General features: G+C 41.3%; 1 protein-coding gene across 1 annotated transcript; it reads left to right on the top strand.

Moving 5' to 3' along the window:
- The first annotated feature begins 28 nt into the window (after window positions 1-28).
- Rab11a (RAB11A, member RAS oncogene family) lies at window positions 29-25,807 on the top strand. The gene is made up of 5 exons (XM_042687632.1): window positions 29-191; window positions 9,864-10,059; window positions 11,170-11,363; window positions 12,203-12,283; window positions 25,416-25,807. Exons 1-5 carry the CDS (start codon window positions 152-154, stop codon window positions 25,553-25,555), a joined length of 651 nt encoding a protein of 216 aa, XP_042543566.1. The 5' UTR covers window positions 29-151; the 3' UTR covers window positions 25,556-25,807.
- The last annotated feature ends 415 nt before the right edge of the window (window positions 25,808-26,222 follow it).

The raw sequence follows: 26,222 nt of genomic DNA, 5'->3' as shown, positions 1-26,222 counted from the left end.
CTGGGGCTTTCCGGAAGTGACGCCGAGGCAGGGCGGGGCTCTCCTCCGGGTCCGGCAGCTGAAGCTAGGCGCTCGGCTTCTCCCTGCAGCGACGCCCCCTGGTCCCCCCGGTCCCGCCGCTGCTCCCGCCCCTTCGCTCCTCGGCCGCGCCATGGGCACCCGCGACGACGAGTACGACTACCTCTTCAAAGGTGAGGCCGCGGGCTGGCGTACGGGCCGCGGAACCCCCGTTCTTCGGGGCGTGGGGTGCGGGGTGTGGGGCGGCCCGGGACTCGCCCGGGGGATCCCGGGTGCCGGGCCGCCGCGGCACTGAGGTGTGGACCTGCCTCGGCGATCGGCCCTTCGCTTTGGGGGGGGGGTGTCCCCCGTCACGGAGTTCGTCTCCGCCCTACGCGGCGGGGAGGAGGAGGGGGGGGTCCCACCTCACGCTTGTCTCTTAGCCGCACCCCACCAACCTCCCCCCCCCCCCACACCCCCAAGGCCTTTGTAGCCGCCGGCTCTAAAATCGTGTCTTCCCTTTCCCCGGGCTTTTTTTGGGGGGGTTCTCCTGCTCCTCCCGCCGACGGTGTCCTGAGGCCCCGGCGCCCCTCCTCTGCTCACATCCTCGCCCTGAACCCTCCCGAAGGCCCCAGGCCCCCCCCCTCTCGGCCTTCACTCGTGTCCCGGGCAGGTGGACGCCCCCTCCCACTCCCCCCCCCCTCTATGGCCTTACTCCCGTCCCGTCCCGTCCCGGGGGCCGGGGCTCTACCCCCCTCCCCCCCTCCCCCACCGCTCTCGAGGTCAATGACCTCGCACTGTCCCTCCCTCCTTCCCTCCCTCCCCGCCGATCGGCAACTCTTGGCTTATCCTTTTCCCTCCTCAAATGGTGTTCGGGAGCTCCCAGTGCTGGTGGGAGGGAGGGAAGGAAGGAGGGCGGGAGGGAAGGAGGGAGGGCAAGGGAGGGCTGTCCATCACCCACGCGCGCGCACTTGTCGCAGTGACCCCGACAGGCCGATGACTTCCCCCACCTAGCCTCTCCCCCAGCCGTCTTACATCAACCCCGGGATAACTCTGTATTTATTCGGCTTGGGAGAAGAGGTTGCGGATGGGTGGTGGCTGTTATCCTTGCCAGACCTGAAGGCCCAGTTCCTGAACAGGAAAGGTTGCGCGCTGCACAAATACTAGCTTGCTTATCACTACGGACTGGTTGCTTCCTGCTGCAACATTGGGAGGATCCAACAGGAAGGGAAGAGCTCTGGTTGGCCACAAACCTTTCCCAGACGGTGGAAAGGGGGAGGGGATTGTGTGCTCCTCGGGTCAAATTAAACATTTACTATAAGGTAGGGAAACGTAGTGCCCTTGAACAAAAACATCTTGGAGGATGGGGAGTGGATGGAAAGAATTGCTTTTTTGACTGAGTTTGGAAGAATCCAAGTCCTCCCCCTCCCCCCCCCTTTTTAACCAACAAAGAGACAGGATACAGCTTTCAGTAAGAAGAGAGTACAGTAAACGCTTTTTTCTTTTCTTTTGGTTGGGTGAATGTCCTCTCACTTAGGCAGTCTTTCTCTGCTACTGAATGAGAAGGACAGCCACCAGTAGTGTGCCTGAACAAAGATCATTACCAGGAAGGAAGAAGCCATTGCGATTAAAGCCCTACTGTAGAGGGTGGAGTTTAAAGACTTGAGGATGTTTCTGACTGCCATTGGGTGATTCATTAAACAAGGCAGGAAGCATTGCTTTCCTTTACCAATACTTTGAAAGTGTTGTTATACTAACTGATGTATATACTCCATTGACACTCCTCTAAGATGAGTACTTGAGGGTCAGTATCTAACCCCAACCCCATATTAGAAAGTGATTCACAGCTAAGAAAGTACCTAATTAATTTTACAAGTACAAAAAGGAGATCTGGTTATTTTCATACTGTTTACTGAAGTGATGTGAAATTATTCTTGGGAAACTTTGGAGTTTAGATTTTTTTTTGATACTGTGTAATGGCAGTGGACAGCATCTACCTACCTCTCTACCTCCTAGCTACCTCTCTACCTAACATAGTGCCTTAGCATGCAAGGCAAGTGCCCTACTACTGAGCTACACTCCCCACACTGCCTCTGGCCTCTGCCTTGCAAAGTACAGGGTATGCTCCACCAAGGCAGGTGTTTGAACAAGATAGACTGTTAGGTATTTCTCCTGTTGAAAACTCAAATGCAAATCACTTTTTTTTTTTCTTTCCTAAGGGTGTGTTACATTCATCTTGGGCCGGCTTAAGGAATTTAAATTTAATTTTGGGCTTTAGCCCATCCTAACAGCCTTGCAGTTACATAGACCTGGGTTCAAATCCTGACTCATGTTAATTTTTTTTTTTTGGTCCATCATGGACCTGAACTCTGGGCCTGGGCACTGTCCTCAGCTCTTCAGCTCAAAGCTAGTGCTCTACCACTTGAGCCATAGCACCACTTCCAGCTTTTTCTGTTTATGTGGTGTTGAGGAATCAAACCCAGGGCCTCATGCATGCAAGGCAAGCACTCGACCACTGAGCCACCTTTCCAGCCCTAAATATTTGTTTCTTGACCTTGAGACTTTTTTTTTTTTGGAGTTTTAATTCCTTCAGACAAGGAAGTACTGTGAGCTGCTTTGCAGGACTGTTGGCAGGAGTGAGATGACTCAATATATGGTAATAATGTAAAAGAAGTTCAAGTAGTTCTTATTAGGCATTTTTAGCTTTAAATCTTTATAAGTTACAAGAGCAGTTAAGTAAAGCAACTTAAATCTAGAGAACTTCTGAAGTCTGTTTACACATGGATTATGATTTTATTTTGTTACACATTTTGCTATTTAAAATATGGTGTATAAGAAATTTCCACTTTTTTTTTTTTTTTTAAGGCTCCAGGATATGAGTCACTTTATTTTACTTTTTGTGCCAGCCCTGGGGCTTGAACTCAGAGCCAGGGCACTGCCCCTGAGCTTTTCTGTTCAAGGCTAGAGTTCTACCACTTCAATCTGCAACTCTATTTCGAGCTGTTTGGTAGTCGGTGGAAGATAAGAGTCTCATAGACTTGCCTACCTGGGCTGGCTTTGAAGCCCAGTCCTCAGATCTCAGCCTTCTCAGTAGCTAAGATTACAGGTGTGAGCCACCACCACCCAGCCAAGTCACTTTATTTTTAAGCTTTAGTGCAGATTACTTACTTGATTCCTTATTTATATAGTGTTTTTAGGGTTATTCAGTTATTTTAAAATGAAGCAACAACATTTTTATTTTAAAATCTCTTTCTACAGATTTACTCACCTGAAGGATTTTTTTTTTTATTAACATGAGATAGGGTGGTATAAATTGGGTAAATGTTGGGAGAACAGGACTATTCTAAATTATGTAATTTGTTCTTGAATAAATCTTGGGTGTGTGTGTGTGTGAGTGCATGCTCATGCATACTTATTCTGGGGCTTGAACTCAGGGCATAGGCTCTGGGTTTCAACATTTTTTGCACTCTACTGTTTGAGTCATAGTTATACTTCTGGCTGTTTTGGTGGTTCATTAGAGATAAGAGTCTCACAGACTTTCCTACTGGGGCTGGCTTCAAACTATGATCTTCAGATCTGAGCCTCCCGAGTAGCTAAGATTATAAACATGAGCCACTGGTGCCCAGTGAGCAAATCTTTTTTCGGTTTGTGTGTGTGTGTGTGTGTGTGTGTGTGTGTGTTTGTGTTTTGAGACAGAGTCTCATGTAGCCCATCACAATTCTACTTCCGTCTCCCAGTGCCTCTGGATTATAGGCATGTATCACAATACTAGCTTGCACATTTAATCTTTTAACTTTTGATGGGTTATGGAGGCTTATTACTATTGTTATTTTGTCGGTCATAGGGCTTAAACTCTGGGCCTGAGTGCCGTCCCTGAGCTCTTCTGTTCAAGGCTAGCACTCTACTACTTGGGCCACAGCTCCACTTCTGGTTTTCTGGTGGTTAATTGGAGATAAGAATTTCCACGGCTTTTCTTGCCTGGCTGGCTTTGAACTGTAATCCTCAGATTTCAGCCTCCTGAGTAGCTAGGATTACAGAGGTGAGCCATCGGCACACAACTTTACTTATTTCTTTTTGAAATAGATGACAACTTTTAATTTTGTATTTATGCACAGTGTGTTGTGTGGAGCACAGGTAAAGTAAGCAATTATCGTAGCTCTTGCTGTGGTGGATACCAGTCTAGTCTGAGCCTTGTTTTCTGAGTGTCTAGATGCATTGCCCATTGCTTAGGGCATTTTCTTTTGAGTTGCATTGAAGGTCAGTAGTAATCAACCATCAGCTGATTGCCAGTAGAAACATCCCTATCTTGAGTTTTGTCAGTTTTTCTTTTACAACTTGGGGTTGAGCAACTCGAATTTTGCTGAATCTGGAAAACTTGTCCAGACTTTAGCCTTATTGAATACATTTTGTTTTAAAGACTTGGTGCAGTTTGACTATAATATAGAATAGGAATACCTTCAAGCTTCTGAAAACCAGTATAAAAATGATCAGTTATTCTTTCAGTTAATATACTGATATACTGTGTAGTTTTCTTTTCTTTTTTGGGGGAGGATGGGGTCCGGTCGTGGAGCCTGAACTCTGGGCCTGCGTGCTGTCCCTCAGCTCTTCAACTCAAGGCTAGCACTCTACCACTTGAGCCATAACACCACGTCTGGCTTTTTTTCTGTTTATGTGGTGCTGAGGAATCGAACCCAGGGCCTCATGCATGCAAGGCAAGCGCTCTACCACTGAGCCGCCCTCCCAGCCCCTGTTTTCAGATTATTTGTTAACGATTCTAATGATCAATGTGTAGATGCTGTTATTTACCTTACAGTTGTATGCTATTAAGTATCTATAATGGCATATATATTTTATATAGATAGTGGTGATTGTAAAAATGCTTAAATGGAAGTACTTTTAATGAGATATTAGTTATGGATAATATAGAAAAGTTACTTGCAGAGTCTACTTGTACTCCTTGAATATCAGGGGTGTTCCTTTCTCCCTTTCCATTTCTCTTCTCCTTTTACCCTGCTTTATTAAATAAACCTTTGCTAGTCTTCAGATGAAAGTAAAATGAAGGCTAGGAATGTGGCTTAGTGGCAGAGTGCTTGCCTTGCATGCATGAAGCCCTGGGTTGCATTCCTCAGTACCACATAAACAGAAATGGTACTGAGGCTCAAGTGGTAGAGTGCTAGCCTTCAGCTAATGAAGCTCAGGGACAGTCCCTGAGTTCAAGCCCCAGGACTGAGGGGGGGGGGAAAAAAAGAAAGTAAAGGGAAAGGAAAGTTACTTTAGATTCCTTTCTTGAATTGTAAGATATGATCATAAGGATTCTTGGGTTTCAGAAAAGCCATTAAGAGAATGGAAGTGCAGCTCAGTGATAGTGTGGAGGCTTACTACATACAGGGCCCTGGGTGAGAGCACCACACGTGCATCACAAAGGAAAGAAAAAGAATAACAGTAACTCGATATTGTCAACTTTGTGAGAAAGCTATTGATTTGAAGCTGTGAAATTTAGTTTTTAAAAAAAAAAACACAGCCAAGTGAATTATGTTGCTAAGGCACTTCATTTACTTTCATTCCATCCATTCATCTAGCCAGCCTACCTGTTCTGGTCTCTAATTTGGTAGATGGATAGAGGCAGCTTTCCTTATTGCCTCACTTCTCAGCATGTTTTTGGCAATATTCTTCTTTTCTGTTTTTTTTTTATTTGTTGTTGTTCGTTTTTTTTTGTGGTGGTGGGGGATTGTACTCCAGGCCTCATGCTTGCTTAGGTAGATGCAATACCACTTCTAGCTCTAGGAGTCTCATTCTTACAGAACTAGGGTCTTCTGTTATTTCTGATATCCTTTAATAGGTTGGTTTTGGTGATCTGGTCCATGAGGTAATTTATTGAGGTAATTTATAATCTGTATAAAACGTCTATGAAATTTGAGTGTTTTTTTTGGGTCCAGTCGTGGGGCCTGAACTCTGGGCCTGGGCGCTGTCCCTCAGCTCTTCAGCTCAAGGCTAGCGCTCTACCATTTGAGCCACAGTGCCACTTCCGGCTTTTTTTTTTCCTTTTTGCTTATGTAGTGCTGAGGAATCGAACCCAGGGCCTCAGGCATGCAAGGCAAGCGCTCTACCAACTGAGTCACCTTCCCAGCCAATTTGAGTAATTTTGAGTTGAGTGCTTCTTTCTTATTAAGATTAATTGATTACACTGAGATAAAATGCAAGAAACTTTGCTGATTAGTATTTTTTTTTTTTTTTTTTTGGGTCTGGTCGTGGGGCCTGGACGCTGTCCCTCAGCTCTTCAACTCAAGGCTAGTGCTCTACCACTTGAGCCACAGCACCACTTCCGGCTTTTCTCTTTTTGCTTATGTGGTGCTGAGGAATCCAGGTACTGAGGGCCTCATGCATGCAAGGCGAGCGCTCTACCACTGAGCCACCTTCCCAGCCCCTGATTAGTATTTTTGTTATGGCATAAAGATGAGGTTGGTGAGATAATGAACTTAATCATTAAGAGTGGAAGTCAAGGGGGGCAGGGAAGGGAAAAAGTGGGAGAGAATGAAGGAGGGGTTAATACTGTTCAAAAAGAAATGTACTCATTACCTGACCTATGTAACCATAACCCCCTCGATATATTAAATAAAAGGAGTGGGAGTCAAAAGGAAGGAAATCAAAACATGAAAGTGCTGGAGATTTTTTGTGTTTGGAGGAGGGTATGTCTTTTTTTTTTTTTTTTTTAATATTCCAAAGGTGGTGTCATTCTGGATGTCTTGCTTAGTTGTTGTGTGCTTTGTGTTCAGTATGACTGGCTCCTGAATTGCTGACTGATGTGGGAGTGCCTTTGAAGTAGCTATGTTCTAATCCTTTGGGCTTTCTACCTTTTCATACCTCCAGTGAGTATTCAGTGCTTGGGTGAAGCCACAGGTCATTTAAAACAAATCTTCTCACCTAAGGAGTAGCAATGAAGGTAATCTATTGATAGGTTGATTGTATTATTGTGATGATGATTATTTTTTGGTAGCGTTACACTTGCTAAGCAGGGGCTTTGCCACTTGAGCTGTGCTGTCAGCCCATTAATTAATTTTATTTATTGTGCTGATCCTGGGGCTTGAACTCAGGGCCTGGGCTGTCTTTGAGCTTTTCTATTCAAGACTAGTGCTCTACCATTTGAGCCACAGCTCCATGTCTGGCTTTTTTGGTGGTTAATTGGAGGTAAGTGTCTCACAGACCTTTCTGCCCAGGCTGGCAGATCTCAGCCTCCTGAGTAGCAAGGATTATAGGCATGAGTCACTGACACTCACACTTATTATTGTTCTTTGTCTGGGCATGCCTGAACTTTGATCCTCTTATTTCTGTTTGTCACTATAGTGGAAATGACCATTATGCCTAGCTTTTTCTGTTGAGATGGAGGTCTAGCCTTGACTGAGATCCCACATCTCTCTTTGTTACCACATCCTTGACAGCCTCTAATTGAATATAAAGTTAGAAAGAACCATTTTTTTGCTGCATGGAGGCACTGCTTGCCTGATGATTTTTATTTATTTATTTTTGCTGAATCAGCTGATGGAGGAAGCCAGAAATGATATGCATTTGATAATGTACTTTCCCTTCCAGAAGCCAGCTTGTAGCCCTTCCTGTGACAAGAAGTACATAATGGACTTGCTTTTTCCTCTGGTCAGAGTTGCAGGGAGTTATCCTACTTTTTTCCTTCCTCTCCTACTGCCCCACCACATCCCAATCTGCTGAGTAAGACAGTCTCTGGCATGTTTGATTTTCCAGTCCTGGCATCTAAGTAAAGCTAGTTAAGATAAGGAAGAAGCACTAGTTATTATCAGAAGGTAGAAATGGAAAATGCTTTAAAACAACTTACATGTTTTTGAAACCTTCATTTTTGTTACATATATTTTGTTTTATATATTATATATAATATGTTCACATATTATATAGTTACATACATTTATGTTTTAATCAGAATAATCCCCTCTGTTTGAAATTTGTGTGTGTGTGTGTGTGTGTGTGTGTGTGTGTGTGTGTGTGTATGTGTATGTGTGTGTGTGTGTCAGTTGTGGTACCTGAACTCTGGGCCTGGGCACTGTCCTTTAGCTCTTCAGCTCAAGGCTAGTATCTACCACTTGAGCCACAGCACCACTTCTGGCTTTTTCTGCTTATGTGGTGCTGAGGAAGCGAACCCAGGGCCTCATGCATGTGAGGCAAGCACTCTACCACTGAGCCACCTTCCCAGCCCCTTGAAATTCTTAAAAGTGTAATATCAACCTGACGCCAGTGGCGCATGCCTGTAATCTTAGTTAATCAGGAGACAGAGACCTAGGGATTATAGTTCAAAACCAGGGCAGCCTGCAGACAAATCCAAGATATTCTTTATTTCCAATTAACTATCCCTACTTGAGCTATGACTCAAGTGGTAATATGTTAGCCTTGAGCAAAAAAAATTTACTCAGGACAGTACCCAGGCCCTGAGTTCGAGCAACAGAACTGGCATACACACACACAAAAAAGGTGTAACATTACTTACTTGGAAGAAAAAGTTTATAGTAAACTACCTCATCTAGAAACCACAGGACTTAAATTTTTATCACAGCTTGTCTTTTTAAAAATTCATGGTCATAAATGAAAGCATAAATCCTCCTTGTATTGACTTTAACTAACAGTATGTACAATTAATAGTTAGCTTCTTAGGGTTCCTGTTTAGTGAGGTGGAGCTGATTTCATTTTGGGAAGGGCATATAGCTTAATGCCAGTATGAGATGTACAACTGTTAAAAGTTGTTTTAAATTTCTGTATCCCAGCCAGACAGTTTATAGGCCAGATACCTCATATTTTATTTAACGTTGGGCCTGAACTCTGGGCCTGGGAGCTGTCCCTCAGCTCTTCAGCTCAAGGCTAGCGCTCTACCACTTGAGCCACAGCACCACTTCTGGCTTTTTTCTTTTTTTCTTATGTGGTGCTGAGGAATCGAACTCAGGGGCTCAGGCATGCAAGGCAAGCGCTCTACCACTGAGCCACCTTCCCAGCCCCTAAGATACCTCATATTTTATTTTATTATTATTTTTTTTTTTTTTTTGGGTCCGGTCGTGGGGTCTGAACTCTGGGCCTGGGCGTTGTCCCTCAGCTCTTCAGCTCAAGGCTAGCGCTCTACCACTTGAGCCATAGCACCACTTCCGGCTTTTTTCTTTTTGCTTATGTGGTGCTGAGGAATCGAACCCAGGGCCTCGAGCATGCAAGGCAAGCGCTCTACCACTGAGCCACCTTCCCAGCCCCAGATACCTCATATTTTAAATGGGTTTCTTCTTGTTATATCAGTCCTCACATCACACTTAGTGCTTGATGAAACTAATTAGGACATTTATTCTCTCTCAACCCACTAACATCCTTTATTTTCTGATATATTTTAATACTACAAATTTTTCATCTAGTTTAAGATTTATCTTTTAGCTTACTACCTTCTGAAGTCATAAGGTTAGTATTGAAGGTAATTAATGTCTTATCAAGTTCCCTAGTGTACCTTTGATTAAACTTGTGCTTTTAAGGACTGGGGAGTAGCTTTGTAAGAAAATACTTCTTTGCATGGATAAGGCCCCAGGTTTGATCCCAGCACTCCAAAATAGAGGGTAGGACAGGGTACTATTTCTGTGCTAAGCAGATGATGTATGGAAGTCATTATATAGGTGGAAACAGATTAAAGAATAAATTGGTTTTATAAGTGGTTAACAGGTCAAAAGCATAGACTGTTCAACATTCTGCTCTCATCTCTTTGTAAAACTCAAACATCCTTTCTTTTTTTTTTATGCATTTTAAAGCCTAACTACCATTCTGATGGTATGCTGAATGTATTTGCTTCATTCATTGGACATTAATTTCTTTTATCTTTTCAGTTGTTCTTATTGGAGATTCTGGTGTTGGAAAGAGTAACCTCTTGTCTCGATTTACTCGAAATGAGTTTAATCTGGAAAGCAAGAGCACCATTGGAGTAGAGTTTGCAACAAGAAGCATCCAAGTTGATGGGAAAACAATAAAGGCACAGATATGGGACACGGCAGGGCAAGAGCGATACCGAGCTATAACATCAGCGTAAGTCTTGTGTTTTTCTTTTTTAAAGGTTTTGATAGTCTTGCGCTGTCATGCAGGCTGGCTTCAAATGATGTAGCCCATGCTAGCCTCTAACTTGTGATCTTCATGCCTTAGCTTTCCAAGTGTTGGGGTTATAGGTACGTATAGTTGTGCCCACCTTAAATTTGCAAGTTTTGTGAAGTAAGGTGCTTATCAGATTACTTAATTACTTAAGGGTTACTTAAGACAAGCACTTTGATACCATCGCTACAATCTGATAACTAAGTGTCTAATGGACAGGTGTTCATACAGTGTGGCTATGCAGAGGGAAGAGTCATATTCTGGCCTCAATAGAGGTTTCATCCTGCTCAGAACAGTGCTTATTTAAAAGGGGGAAATTGCTTCTTTTTAGAATTTTTCATTGAATATTTTTGTAGAGGCTGACTAAGAATGGTAGACTGTGGTGGCAAAACTGCTTATAAAGGGGACTACTGTACCATTTAAAAAATGTTTTTCTTTTGAAGAATTCTAGTATTAGGGTTTTTTTTTGTGGGGGGGGGGGTCAGTCATGGGGCTTGAACTCAGGTTTGGGCAGTCCTTGAGCTCTTTTGCTCAAGGCTAGTGCTCTACTACTTCGAGCCATAGCTCCACTTCGGCTTTTTAGTAGTTAATTGGAGATGAAAGTCTCATGGACTTTCCTGCCCCAACTGGCTTTGAACCATGATCCTCAGATTTCAGCCTCCTGAGTAGCTAGGATTACAAGTGTGAGCTATTAACACCAGCTAGGAATTCTTTTTTTTTTTTTTTTTTGGGGGGGGGGGGGAGGGGTCCAGTGGTGGGGCCTGAACTCTGGGCCCGGGTGCTGTCACTCAGCTCTTCAGCGCAAGGCTAGCGTTCTACCACTTGAGCCACAGCGCCACTTCCGGCTTTTTTCTTTTTGCTTATGTGATGCTGAGGAATCGAACCCAGGGCCTCAGGCATGCAAGGCAAGCGCTCTACCACTGAGCCAACTTCCCAGCCTCTATAAGCATGTTTTTTAAAAATACATGATCCAAGTCTTGATTTCTTCCTGGTGTTTGTGCCTATCTCATCATGGTTGTTTTCTGATAGCTACTGTGTTTTTGTTTTCAGATACTATCGTGGAGCTGTAGGTGCCTTACTGGTCTATGACATTGCTAAGCATCTCACATATGAAAATGTGGAGCGATGGCTGAAAGAACTGAGAGATCACGCTGATAGTAACATTGTCATTATGCTTGTGGGCAATAAGAGTGATCTACGTCATCTCAGGGCAGTTCCAACAGATGAAGCAAGAGCTTTTGCCGGTCAGTAACTGGAGTTCCATAACAATACAGTGATTCTATGTATCTTACTATGTCTTAATGGCTTTGATACACCAGTGAGGGTATTCTTAATCTGTTCAAGTGTAAGTAGAATAGTGCCTTTACTATCCTAGAAGTTGAAGATTTCGTAGGTTATCTACTTTGGGAGGAAGGGGAGATAAGGAACGGAGTCAAGTCTTAACTGTATATCTCAGTTTTATCTGGATTCGCTGTGTAGCCCAGGCTTCTTTCCAGCTTATGACCCTCTTTTCTCAGCCTCCCATGTGCTGGGATTACAGATGTGCACCACTGTGACTGACAGTTTTATCTCTCTCATGTGGTCTTGAGTGTATCACATTCCCTGCTTTAAAACTTGGCAAGAAGCAGGGCACAGTGGCTCATGCCTGTAATCTTAGCTACTCAGGCTAAGATCTGAAAATTATAGTTTAGAGCTAGCCTGGGCAGCAAAAGTCTGAAATTTTGATCTCCAATTTGCTACCCAAAAAGCCAGAAATGGAGCTGTGGCTCAAGTAGTAGAGCACTAGCACAAAAAAGCTCACAGACAGCACCCAGGCTCAGAATTTGAACCCCAGAACCGGCACAAAAACAAAGAAACTTTGAAAGAGATGGGGAAATAGCTCAGTGAGAGGAGAACCTGCTTTGCTTTGGGTAAAACTGACTTCTTGCTGGATACAGATCTTTAGCTGGGGATATAGCTCAGTGATAGAGTGTTCGCTAGCTTGTGCAAGGTACTGGGGCTCAGCTCCAGCAAACCTGCCCCCTCCCCCCTCCCCCCCCACTACAAGATTTGACAAGACTAAAGTTTTTGTGTCTTCCCACAGAAAAGAATGGTTTATCATTCATTGAGACATCTGCTCTAGACTCTACAAATGTAGAAGCTGCTTTTCAGACAATTCTAACAGGTAAGACTTAGAGGTTTAGATTATTATAACAGTGGGAATTGAGGAACGGGAAGTTTTAGGAAATAAAATTACTTAGGAGACTATGTCCTCTGAGAATGACTTAAAGCTACAATAATAAGAGTAGTTTAGAGTGTAAAATTAGATACAACCTTTGTGCTTTAGTCATTCTAATTCACCTGACACAGTGGGAAAGAGTCTTTGAAAATAGTTTGCTTGCTTACATTTAGTCCCACATGTATTCCCTACTTCATTGTCAGAGACACAAGTTACTTCTTATTTTTCTAATGTGCTTTTGGGATCTCAGCTATAGAAAGATTTAAATGTCCTTCTGAAATTAAATAAGTAAAAACTAGCAAATAAATACTTTAAAATATTAAAGAAAACAAAAAATGAATTTCTCCTATGATATATTATAGAAAAGGCAAAGTGTTCCATATAGATAGAAACCTTGAGAAAAAAAAAAAAGAAACCTTGTGATCGCACACCAAAAGGTTCTAATCATTAATGAGAAGGGGTCAAAGGTTATGCTGTTGTAGAATGTGTGTAACTAGGTCAGTCTTCTGGATAAGAGCACGCTTTCTTTGTTCTGACCCATATTTACCGTTACTTTATTGAAATGACCAAATTATTAGTAAACTTAAGTCGTTCTATTTTTTGTGATATTGGGGCTAATATTCAGGACCTTGAGCTTGCAAGGCGTGTGTGCTGCCATTTGAACCACCACAATTCCAGTCCCAAAAAGTACTTTGATACATTGTTTTTACACATATCTAAATGTATGCATTACTTTTAAGCACTTTCCAGGTAGAATATAGTCAACATAATTGAAAATTCTGTATGTAGAATTGTTGGTTCTTCCAAGTATAATTAAATGTATTTCAATTTAGTTTTTGTATGTAGCACTAGTGAATAGATTTGTTTTTAAACTTAATTCTTATTTTACTGTGAAAACATTGCCAGGCACTGTTGTAATCCTAGTTTCTCAGGAGGCTAAGACTTAGAGGATTAAGGTTAAACCAGCTCAGTCTCCCATCTGCAGTCAACCAGCAAAATGCTGGATTGGAGGTGTGACTCAAGTAGTAGAACACCAAGCAAGCAAGCCAAGTGAGCAAGCTAGGCCCTGAGTTTAAGTTAGTCCCTGATATGAGACAGGAGACTCAGGAGTAAAGCCTAGGAATTAAGCTTGGCCTGGGTTCTAGTCCTACCTGTATACATTACTTATTCTTTTGAGGTCTCACTTTCCTTATTCAAATATATTTTGGGAGTTGTTATTTCCACTTTGGGAGAGGGCTTATGTGTTGAGATATGATTTGATGAAAATATTATGTTCCTTCTTAAAGATTTTTTTTTGTCTCAAATCCACTGAAAAGAATGACCTAACACTGAGAACCTCCAAAACTCCAAACATATTTATGAATTAGTGGCTATAAAGTCCTTAACTCTCCCTACACAGTTTGGATATTAGTGGCTAAATTATAGTTAAAGCATAAACAAAACCTTGTTAGAACTATTGCATACCTATTTTATTACGTAGACTGATGCTCTACCACTTGAGCCACAGCTCCACTTCTGGTTTTTTCATAGTTGATCAGAGGTAAGAGTCTCATGGACTTTTCTGTTGGGGCTGGGCTGACTTCAAATCCCAATCCTCAGATCTCAACCTCTGAGTAACTAGGATTATAGGCTAGAGGCAATAGCAGCCAGCTAAAATTGTTTTCTGTTATCAGAACAGTAACTAAAAGAACTAGAGTTTTTCAAATGAAGAGTTTTTGGAACACAGTAACTTTTCTTTAGAAATCTTTTTTCTATGGAGTTTCATTGTGCATTGTTTCAAGCAAGGCAGATTTGATAAACCATGCAGTGTTTCTGCAAGTCTTACTGTTTTTTCTTTGTAACCCCTAATGTGGATTTGGTTGAGTCAATGTGTGGAGTAGTAAATTGAGATCCAGGAATTCTAGGGGTTTACTTTCTTTAAAAAAATATTTTTATTGTTATTATTAAGGTGTTGTACAGAGGGGTACTGTTTCATAAGTCAGGAAATGAGCACTTTTCTTTTGGTGCAATGTTACCCTTCACTCTCCCCCAGTTTTTCCCTCCTGTCCATGCCTACAAGTGGTATCATTTCTAGGGTTTTACTTTTTTTTTAAGTTTTATTATTATTTTTTTGCTGGTCCTGTGGCTTGAACTTTGGGCCTGGGCACTGTCCCTAGTCTTCACAGCACCACTTCTGGCTTTTTCTGAATAGTTTATTGGAGATAGGGAGTCTCATGGACTTTGTTTTCCCCGGCTGGCTTCAAACTGGGATTATAGGCATGAGCCTCTGGCACCAGCTGGGTTTTTTTCCGTTTTATTTTGCCTCAACTCTCTGTGTAACTAAAGTCGCTGAACTCCCCAGGTCTTCACACCCACAGTGCTATACAACAGTTACATTACAGTATAGGTCTGTGAGTGGTTGAAGGCTTCTGAAAGCTGCTTGAAGAAAACTTTTTTTTGTCAGTTGTGGGGCTTGAACTCAGGGCTTGGGAGCTGCTATCCCTGAGCTCTTTTGCTCAAGGCTAGTGCTCTATCACTTTAAGCCACAGCCCCACTTCCGGTTTTTGAACGTTTTATTGGAGATTAAAAAAAAAAAAGAGAGAGAGTCTCTCAGGGACTTTTCTACAGAGGCTGGCTTCGAACCTCGATCCTAGATCTCAGCCTCCTGAGTTGTAGGATTACAGGCGTGCGTCATGGGCCCACCTGAAAAAAAAACTGAGGCAAGCATTGTTGATGCATGCCTGTAATCCTTGAACTTGGGTGGCAGAGGAAGGATGCAGAGCTTTATGCTATCTTGGGTAGAGACTATAAGACACTTGTTTCATAAACAAAAGCAAAAGGGCTGGCTGGGTATAGCTGGAGAAATAGAGCTTTTGCTCTAGTGATTGATCACCAACACTATAAAACTAACTAAAAAAAGATAGATAGATAGACAGACAGACAGACAGACAGACAGACGTGGAACAGAAAAAGGGAAGGAAGAATGGTGGAAGAAAGAAACTTGGAATGTGGCTCATGCCTATTATTTTAGGACTCAAGAGGCAAAAAGGAAGATAGCAGGTCCAAGACCAGTCTAGGTTGTATAGCATGAGCCCATCTCAAGGCAAAACAAAACACCAAAACACACCCCACCCCCCCCAAAAAAAAAAAAAAAGGAGGGAAAGGGGAATATTTTAGGAAGTCCTCAGTGTTGGATTTTTTTTTTTTTTTTAATCGTGATAATAGGGGTTTGAACTCAGGGCCTCATACTTGCTAGGCTACCACAATACTTCTGAGCCATGCCTGAGCTTCACTCTGCCTTTCTTTTTACAGTCTTGGTGGGGTCACACGTTTGTGTCTCTATGACAAGCCTTCCTTCTGTTCAGTCTTAAAGGTTTTTCTGCCCGTGCTGGCCTCAGACCACAGTCCTCCCAGTCACAGCCTCCCAAATCACTGTTGTGCCATAGTACCCAGTTACGGGTTGAGAAGAAGTTGTATGAATTTTCTGTCCAAGCTGTCCTCAAACTGTGATCCTCCTGTTCTCACCCCCAAAATAACGAGGATTACAGATGTGAGCCTCTAGCACCCAGTCATTGTTGGGATTATATTTAATGTTCCACCAAATCTTCTCGCTCTATCATATTTATTTTGATCAAATTTCTAGCCCATTTATTATGATACTACGATAAAGTCAAATCCCTAGTTAACTATGGTGTATTGTTTTAGCAACAAACTTTTGTTCATTCAAACATAAACTCTAAACAGCAGTTATACATGTTTAAGTTTGAGCTTTTCTGTCCTTGAAGATTAGTTTCTGCTTACTGGTTTTTTTTTTTTTTAAATTTTTATGTGTTTTTTATTGTAAAAATACTATACAGAGGGGTTTCAGTTACATGAATAAGGTAATGAGTACATTTCCTATGGAGCATTGTTAGCTCCTCCTTTTTATCCCCTACCATCCCTTCCCTCCCTCCTGTTGATTGAAAGCAAAGGTTTTTAGTGACAACTTTGCTTATTTTATTCAATGTCGCTTGTGCTTCCTTCATAAATTCCAATGTATGGCAGCACACTTCTGTGTTGTTTTTTTTTTTTTTTTGGGTCCGGTTGTGGGGCCTGAACTCTGGGCCTGGGCACTGTCCCTCAGCTCTTCAGCTCAAGGTTAGCACTCTACCACTTGAGCCACAGCGCCACTTCTGGCTTTTTTCTTTTTGCTGATATGGTGCTGAGGAATCGAACCCAGGGTCTCATGCATGCAAGGCCACCTTCCCAGCCCCCACTTCTGTGTTGTTGTGCAGATGTTAGGATGTTTTCTCTAAACATTTCTTCCTCTAATATGCCAGTGTGTGAGTACTAATGCATAGAAAAGACAGGAAAAGGCTTAATTCCAGGGAGTTAATTCTACCTTAAATTTTAACAGTATTAGGGGAACATTTACATTGTGTTTTGATGTTGCTAGAAGAAAACACAACCATTTAATTTTTAAAAATTATTTATTTTTCCCAATCCTGGGACTTGAACTCTGGGCCTGGGCACTGTCCCAGAGCTGCTTTTGCCAAAGGCTAGTGCTCTACCACTTGAACCACAGCCCCACTTCTGCCCTTTTCTGGTGGTTAATTGGCGATAAGAGTCTCATTGATTTTCCTGCTCGGGCTGGCTTGGAACCATGATCCTCAGTTCTCAGCCTCTTTAGTAGCTAGGATTACATGTGTGAGTCACCTGGTGCCCAGCCCCATTTAATTTTTAATATGCAAAATTATTTAGTATTGGAAGATTTATGTTATTTAATGTAATTTTATTTATTTTTTGTTGGTTGTGGGGCTTAAACTCTAGAGACCGAGTGCTGTCCCTGAGCTCTTTTGCTCAAGGCTAGCTCTGCCACTTTGAGCCACAGTGCCACTTCCAATTTTCTGGTTGCTAATTGGAGATAATACTCTCATGGACTTTCCTGTCTGGGCTGGTTTTGAACCTGGATCCTCAGATCTCAGCCTCCTGAGTAGCTAGGAGTGTGAGCCACCAGTACCTAGCCTGTTTGGTTTTGTGGAAAAGATCAAAGCCTGGACCTGGAGCAAGTTTAGTAACTACTCTATCAACTCACCTCCATCCTCAGTCCTAAGAGATTTTTTTCATCTATATTTTCAATATTCTCTTTTTTTTTCTTTTAACTTAGTTTTTTTTTTTTTTTTTTACAATCTCAGAGTTAATGAAAACTTCAGTAATAGTACAAAGAACTTACAAATACTCTTTACCCATGTGTTTCAAATGTTAGTATTATTTTACCATTTGCTTTTTTTCTCTTTTAAGTAGGTTCATTTTCGCACTTGAACCATGGAAGCATAAGTGGCATACACAACGTTGTTGCCCTTTCATCATTCAGTATTTTTCAGGATATATTTTCTAAAAACAAGGATATATTCTTTTATAACCATCAAAATTAGACAGATAATATTGCCACAACGGTGTTTATCTGTGGACCACACTCAGATTTTGGCAATTGTTCGATTCAGGTCCTTATTTGCTAAAAAGAAAAGAAGTCTGGGAGCACATCATGCTTCATTCAGCCGTCCTGTTTCTTTAGTCTTCTTAAATCTGAGAGAGTTCCTTCACTTTTCTTTTGTTTATTGCCCTTGACATTGTTGAAGGGTACAGGCCTGTAGTGTTTCTTAGTTTGAATTTGATTAAATTCAGATTATACATTTTTGGAGTGTGATAAAAATATTTTCAGTTCCTATTAGGCTGTGAGAACTGATTTTTTTGGTTAAGGTGAAATCAGACAGTTTTCCTCAGGTACTTCATAAGTTCAAGGTAACTCTTTAGTATGAAGACTTATTTATTTACTTATTTTTGGTGGGACATGGGGCTTGAATTAAGGGCCTTGGCTCTGAACATTTTCACTCAAGGCTAGCATTCTGCCACTTTAAGCCACAGTGCTACTTCCAATTTTCTGGTAGTTAATTGGATATAAGCGTCTCACGGACTTTTCTCCTGGGTTGGCTTCAAACTGGAATCCTCAGATCTCAGCCTCCTGAGTAGCTGGGATTACAGGTGTGAGCCACTGGTGTATGTTGTGGCTGAAATAGTTTTAATTCACCTAGCCTTTTGGCTATTTTAGAACTTGGTAAGGTTTTTAGGAATTAACTTTATTCCAGTAGTGAGTCTTTTAATTAGGGATAGTAGTTGCTTTATTGTTGGCACAATCCTTCAAATACATTGTGAATTTCAAACTGGAATATATTTTGACCTACAAATGAGCAGTGGGATTAGAAAGATCTAACAGATGAAGAGTTTCTATCTAGGCTGTAGTGGAATAATTAATGTTCATGCTATTTGCTCAGTTTTTGGAGGGACTAACAATTTTAACTTTTCTTGTTTGTAAAGAAAACTTTCCTAATTTGAAACAGTTACATTTCATCTCCTTAGAATTTCTTTGCTCTTTGATCCACATTCCCATTAGAGGAGAAGTAGGCATATATGCTTTTTATTTAGCTTTAGTTATATTCAAAGCTGTCTTGCATTAATGTTTTACTTTATAGTTAAATCTCTTACAAGAGATCCTGATAAAGAGATCTCTTACAAAAGAATGATAAAGCAGGATCCTTTTCTTTCTAACCATAGCTAACCTTTGGACATCTTGAAAAAAGTACAGCATAGGAATCATTACATTTACTTGGTTCAGGAGAACATGCTTTGAAAGAGGGAAATACTGTACTTGCTTCTGATTTAGCAAGTTATGAAACAACCTTCTGTAATCAGACAGCAACTAGAAGGTACCCACTTCCTATTTCCTTATCACTTTTTTTTTAAACACACTTGCTAGGAGACTTAATTATGGAAACTCTTAAAGGTATTTAAACCTAAAAGAATAAAAGGTTTTTGATTTTTCTGACCAGCATTTTCCTCTTTATTCCCCCGCTTGTGTTTCTCTTTTTCTTTTCCTAATGAGCAGACATCCTTTTGGCAACTAAAGTAAGTGCAGCAATAATCTATTTCTGAAAGTATGCAGTACTTGCAGAGTTTCACAACACTGCTCAAATGTCTTGCTTTGTAATGAGATCTCTTTAATCATTTACTTCTATATTCTCTGAGGCCTGACTTTGCCTCTCTTATATGTATTTGCTTTTTCTGTTAGTAATTATTTTGTTCTTCTACTTTATCCTCAAAACAACTTGTAAAAAATTAATACCTGTAGTAGTCACGTATTTAATCAGTTACCCTTGAAATGACCTGTTTAATATTAGAAAACAAAGAATGAATGAATGTTTAAATACCAGTACCTCAAAACAACAACAAAAGAGCTGAGGTGGGGGGCAGGTCTAACTTAGTGGAGGAGAATGTGCTTAGCATGTGTGAGGCCCTTGGTTCTATCTGTAGCACCAAAAGAGGGTAGGAGGGGAAAGAATGGTATAGTTTAACTACACACACTGATGATCATCTTTGTTCCTAGCCACTGGCCTGATAGAAGGGTAAATCCTTTTCTTTGCCCTTGATATACTCCCATCCAGCTTTTTTGTGTGTGTGGTCCTGGAACTTGAACCCAGGGTCTCTTGCATGCAAGGCAAGTGCTCTACCACTGAGCCACCTTCCCAGCCCGAGCTAAGAGTCCTCTCCAGGCTGGCTTCAAACCATGATCCTCAGATCTCAGCCTCCTGAGTAGCTAGGGTTACAGGCGTGAGCCATCTGCACCCAGCTCCATCCAGCTTTTTTTTTTTTTTTTTGGCGGGGGGCGGGGGGGGGGGTCTGGTCGCAGGGCCTGAACTCTGGGCCTGGGCGCTGTCCCTCAGCTCTTCAGCTCAAGGCTAGTGCTCTACCACTTGAGCCACAGCGCCACTTCCGGCTTTCTTCTTTTTGCTTATGTGGTGCTGAGGAATTGAACCCAGGGCCTCAGGCATGCAAGGCAAGCGCTTTACCACTGAGCCAACTTCCCAGCCCCCATGTTTTTTTTTTTTTAAATCGCCGAGGTTCTGAGTGCTCTACATAGTTTTTTTTTTTTTTTTTTGTCGGTCGTGGGGCTTGAACTCTGGGCCTGGGCGCTGTCCCTCAGCTCTTCAACTCAAGGCTAGCGCTCTACCACTTGAGCTACAGCGCCACTACCATCCAGCTTTTTAATGTAAAAGATCCTAGAGACCCTATTCTTTGTGTGTATGCTTTCTTTTTGGACTTTGATCAGTAGCTTATTTTGAGTATAGTCTAGTTTTTCCACTAGTGCTTCTTGATATTTGAACCGTCCTCAACCGTCTTAGACATGAAGTTTAGTTTGTTTATTTATCTGTCTTTGGGAGGGTAAGAGGAGGCACAGAAATGGAGGGACAAAGGGTGAACAAATACAGCAGTAGCACTCATTGGACACTATGTTAAAAATGAGCTATACCAGCACAACTATGTTTATCGCAGCATTATTTACCATAGCTGATAGGGAACCAACCCAGATGCCCCTCAGTAGATGAATGGATCAAGAAAATGCCATACATACATACATACATATGTATATATATGAATTCTATGCCTCCATCAGAAAGAAAGACATCACCCCATTGGTTAGGAAATAGACTTGGAAGAAATTATATTTAAGTGAAGTAAGCCAGGCCTAAAGAAACAAAGGTCCCATGGTTTCCCTTATTTGCAATAACTAGTATGTCTAGGACAAGCAAAAAAGGTCAAAAGCTATGTATATATGACCATATAAGATGATGTTAAGTGAAATGAACCCCAAGATAGGGACACGAGTGTGGTTTTTTTTTCTTGCTATTCTTTATAATGTGATTTTTTTGTTTCTTTTGTATGTTCTCCCCCCATGGTATAACCCTTATTTTCACTGTATTTGATTCCAGTGCCCTGCATCCTAGTATATACATTTTTTGGGGGGGCGGGGGGGGTGGTCGTGGGGCTTGAACTCTGGGCTTGGGCGCTATCCCTGCGCTCTTCAGCTCAAGGCAAGTACTCTACTGCTTGAGCCACTTCCGGTTTTCTAGTGGTTTTTATTGGAGATAAGAGTCTCATATACTTTCTTGCCCGGGCATGAGCCAGGCATGAGCCACCGGTGCCCAGCTTTAGTATATACATTTTTTTAATTTGGGGAGGAGAAGAGAACTAGCAAAATGCTTAAAGATACAGGTTGACCCATTGTAACAATGAGATGTACAAGACACTATGTTGGAAAAGAACTTTACAACTTGGTGGGCGGGGAGGGGAGAGGTAGAGAGAGAACGGATGGTAGGGGACAAACAAAGGAGGAGGTAACAATGCTCGATTGGATATGTACTTACCTTACTCAAGTAACTGCAACCTCTCGGTACAGTATTTTTACATACGTAAAAAATGAACTATACAGCATGTGCTTGGGGACAGGAAGGGAAAACTGGGAAAGAGCAAGAGAAGGAATGACATTGTCTAAAAAGAAATTTACTCATTACCTGACTTAAGCCACTGTAACCTCTCTATACATCACCTTTATAATAATAAAAAAATAAAGACATAAAATTTAAGCTGGCCACTGGTGGCTCATGCCTGTAATCCTAGCTACTCTGGAGGCTGAGATCTGAGGAGGGAGGTTCAAAGCCAGCCCAGGCAAGAAAGTTTCTGAGACTCTTACCTCCAATTAACCACCAGAAATGGGAACTGGTGCTGTGGCTTAAGTGGTAGAGCACTGGCCTTGAGCCAAAAAGCTTAGGGCCAATGCTGGGGCCCAGAGTTCAAGCCCCAAAACAAAACCAAACATTACCAAAAAACCCATGAAGTTTAGCTTTCCCTCCCTCCAAACAAGCGCAGGAAATGGTACATAGCTGTATTTTTGTTAATTTACATATTAATTTCACTAATGCTTGCTTTAGAGAAAATGTAATTCCATCAACGTGTGCTTCCTTTTTTCTTGTGGTTATGGGGCTTGAACTCTGGGCCTAGGTGCTGTCCCTCAGCTCTTCAGCTCAAGGCAAGTGCTCTACCACTTGAGCCACAGCTCCACTTCCCGATTTCTGAGTCGTTTATTGGAGATAAGAGACTGGGGGAGTTTCTTGCTGGCTTTGAACCACGATCCTCAGATCTCAGCCTCTTCAGTAGCTAAGATTACAGGCATGAGCCACCATTGCCTAGGCATATGTGTTTCCTTTTAAGTTTTTGTTATGTAAAGTTTCCAACATACCCATTGGAATGGTGTGATCTCTCATGTAGCTGTCAACAACTGCTCATTTTGACAGCCTCATCTCTCCCCCATTATAGTGAAATAAATGCCAGATAGCTATTTCGATTATATGAATTTCAGCATGTATATATAAAAGATTAAGACTTAAACTCATAACACCATTAAAAAATTTGGCAGTAATTCCTTTGTCATCTGTAACCCAAGCAACATATAAGTGTCCTGACTCATATTTTTCTTAAATTTTAGTTAATTGAAATATTCATATATTAAAGTTGGTTGATATGTTATTGGAGCATTTGAAAACACATTTCTGTTCCTTCCCTAAAAGTTTAGACAATATTACAGATAATATAGTGAACAAGTATCCTTTATCCAGAATCATTTTCGATTTTTACCACATTTGGTTTATTTTTCCGTGCTTATATATACACCCCATTCCTTTTCAGCTTTGGAAAGTAAGTTATAGACTTTGTAACTAAGTATTTAGGCACTGAATATTAGTTTACTGAATATTTATTTGTTGTCATAAAAACCAAGCATTCGCTTACTTAAACAGATGTTGTATTTATGCAGCATTTTGTAATATGTAGTCCATACTCAGATTTCTCCAAAGCGTATTCATGTCCTTCATAAATTTATTCCTTAATTTTAAATCCAAGGCCAAGTCAAGGATCACAGGTTGTATTGATGTAATGTTTTATATCTGAGGTATCACATAGAATTGCTACTAGCCACAGGTTGCTACTTAGCATAGGCAGTATGACCCATGGCTGAATAATTAGATTATAAATGTTATTTACTTAAGCTGGGCGATTGGCTCATTCCTATTATAATAGCTAATTGAGAGATTGAGTTAGAGAGGTTCAGGATTCCAGGACAGTCCTGTTTAGAACAGGTTGGGAGATTCCATCTCAACATAAGAAACCAGCCCAGCTGTGACAGAAAGCCTAAAATAGGGGATTATGGTCCAGGCCAGTGCCTGGGCAGAAGCAAAAATAACCAGAGGAAAAAGAAAGGTCTGAAGGTATGTTTCAGCTCTAGGTGAAGAACCTGCTGAGCAAGCACAAGGCACTTCAAACCCCAGTTTGTTGTTTTTTTTTAAAGCTATTTTATTTAAATAGGTAACTAGCACAGATAGCTCAGATTTAGACATTTATCCTAACATTCTTTTTTTGTTTTGGGGGGGGGGGGGGTCCGGTCGTGGGACCTGAACTCTGGGCCTGGGCGCTGTCCCTCAGCTCTTCAGCTCAAGGCTAGCGCTCTACCACTTGAGCCACAGCGCCACTTCGGCTTTTTTCTTTTTGCTTATGTGGTGCTCTACCACTGAGCCAACTTCCCAGCCCTATCCTAACATTCTTGATTTACTTGTATTCTCATAATTCACTTTTAATTGCCAAGAATACATGGTGTTGTGAATAGGAATGTATTATGTCTCTCTTAGTAAATCATAGTAGGAGGCTTAATTAAGTTTGTCTTGTTTTTGGAATTCAAACACCTTTTGAAGGATTTTTAGTTGCTTTTTCAATTTTCATTATTTTTTTGTAAAAAGAACTGGGAGTTCAAAGATAAATAAGATACATTTTCTCTGCCCTTAAGGAGTTTATAGGACTGGAGGTGTTGGGGAGATATGGCTGAAGTCATAGAATGCCTGCCTAGCAAGGGCAACAACATTTATAATCTATAGTCAGGCAATGAAAAATTAAAATCAAATAAAATGTGTTACACAGTAGGGAAGTTTAATGACTTTAATGCAATTTCAAAATATTGTCTGTGCTGGAGATAGGGTAGTAAATAAGACAAGATAGAGTTTTAGTCCTAAAGCTTACTGTTGAGTGGAAGGGAGCAGAAACTGAGGAAGTGTCATGAGGGGCTGGGATGTGGCTCGGTGGCAGAGCGCTCGCCTAGCACGCATGAGGCCCTGGGCTCCATTCCTCAGCACCACAGAAACAGAAAAAGCCAGAAGTGGCGCAGTGGCTAATGTGGTAGAGTGCTAGCCTTGAGCAAAAAGAAGCTCAAGGACAGTGCCCAGGCCCTGAGTTCAAGCCCCAGAACTGGCAAAAGAAAAAAAAAAGTGTCATGAAAGCAAAATAGAGTTTGCATATAAAATGTTAAGTCACTGTAGCTGGAGTTTTAGTCCACTGGTCCAAATTTGAGGTTTCTACAAGTTACATCTGGCCATTTGCCCCCAATCCGAAATAGAGATGAGTTGTAGTGGAGGGCAGGGAAGGGGGAACGGTGGGGAGAGGTGAAGTAAGTACTTTAGCCCTTCTTCCCTGTGCAGACATGCGGTTTAGGTATAAGTGACGAAGAATGGTGGGGGGAAGGGTTATGTGTAATTATTAAACAGTTGAGTCACAAGTATGGTCTGGTCAGAAGTGGTCTGGTTGCTCATTATCTCAGGATTGGTCAGACTGGGCCTTTTATTTGAAGAAAGCCTTTGTTACCTGGGTGGGGTGTATTAGGGCAGGGGGCTTCCATTCCTATCACAGGTGCAAGGTAACTGCAGGGAGACAAGAGATAGAAAATGAAGGCAGGATGCCAACCTTTATCTTTCTAATTACCCTTCAGACATTTGCACGCCCACCTGAGGAGTCAGTATTTTTTCACCAAAAGCCTGTTACATTACTGATACTGAATTATTTGATAGTGTAGATTTATTTATTTTCCACAATGTCAGTGTAGCTGGTCCTTTTTATGTGTAAGTAAACAGTTTTGTAACTTAATTCAGATCTATAAACTATGTAATGCACTTCAAACCAAGATTTTTTTAATTAAGTGGTGATCCTTTCCCTCTGAAACTGTAAAACCCTTAGGTTCTCTTCTTAACAGGACAATTGTTAAAATCACAGGCTGATTCTAAGTAGTGACTATTTGAAAATATATATATATATATATATATATTCTATATTTGGTGTATCATCTCTCTTTTATTCAAACTCTTTATGGGTTTATTCAGACTAAGCATTTTTCTCTCTTCTTCTCATTCAGAGATATACCGCATTGTTTCTCAGAAGCAAATGTCAGACAGACGTGAAAATGACATGTCTCCAAGCAACAACGTGGTTCCTATTCATGTCCCACCAACCACTGAAAATAAGCCAAAGGTGCAATGCTGTCAGAACATCTAAGGCGATCCTCTGCTCCCCTAGAAGGCTGTGTATAGTCCATTTCCCAGGTCTGAGATTTAAATATATTTGTAATTCTTGTGGTCACTTTTGTGTTCTTACTTACTTCCTCATACTTATAGATTTCTCCATGTCTTACGTCTCTTGATTTTAGCTTTATAAAATCATCCACTTTGTCCCGAATGACTGCAGCTGTTTTTCATGCTATGGCTTCAGTAGCCTTAGTTTAATAAACTGAATGTTTGAATTCCTCAATTATTGTTTACTTTTCATCATGGAAGCCTGTCTCTGTAGAACATAATAGAACTTGAAGTTTAGACCCACTGGTCTTGATGAAATCAAAGAAGATCTTAGAAACAAATTATTATTTTGCCACAAAGCAGCTTATGAGTAATACACTTTTCTCAGTGCAGTGTATATTTTGACAAATATAAGAATTGCCCTATAAACATAACAGCATTTTGAGAGCTTGAAAATTTTCCATTAGTCTAGAAGTCACTTTCTAAAATGCCTTAATAAGTTTATGTAGTAAATTTTGGTTTTTAATTCTTGTAAGCATCAAAGCTGATTAAAGAGTGGGCTTTTTTTTTTTTTTTTCTGAGCAAGAATTACCTTAAACACAAAGTCTGTTGTGGTTATGATAGGGGTATGGTTATGGGACCCAAAATCA

The sequence above is a fragment of the Dipodomys spectabilis genome, unplaced genomic scaffold (genome assembly GCF_019054845.1).
Source record: "Dipodomys spectabilis isolate Male_0828 unplaced genomic scaffold, ASM1905484v1 ptg000108l, whole genome shotgun sequence".
In the NCBI taxonomy this organism is placed as follows: Eukaryota; Metazoa; Chordata; class Mammalia; order Rodentia; family Heteromyidae; genus Dipodomys; species Dipodomys spectabilis.
This window is presented reverse-complemented; position numbering and strand designations above follow the sequence as displayed.

What these genes read in the sequence shown, in the direction of transcription:
- Rab11a (XM_042687632.1), top strand. Translation starts at nt 152, where the DNA reads ATGGGCACCCGCGACGACGAGTACGACTACCTCTTCAAAG. An exon ending in GTACGACTACCTCTTCAAAG is followed by an intron (nt 192 to 9,863) that starts GTGAGGCCGCGG and finishes TTATCTTTTCAG; the next exon opens with TTGTTCTTATTGGAGATTCT. An exon ending in TGAAGCAAGAGCTTTTGCCG is followed by an intron (nt 11,364 to 12,202) that starts GTCAGTAACTGG and finishes GTCTTCCCACAG; the next exon opens with AAAAGAATGGTTTATCATTC.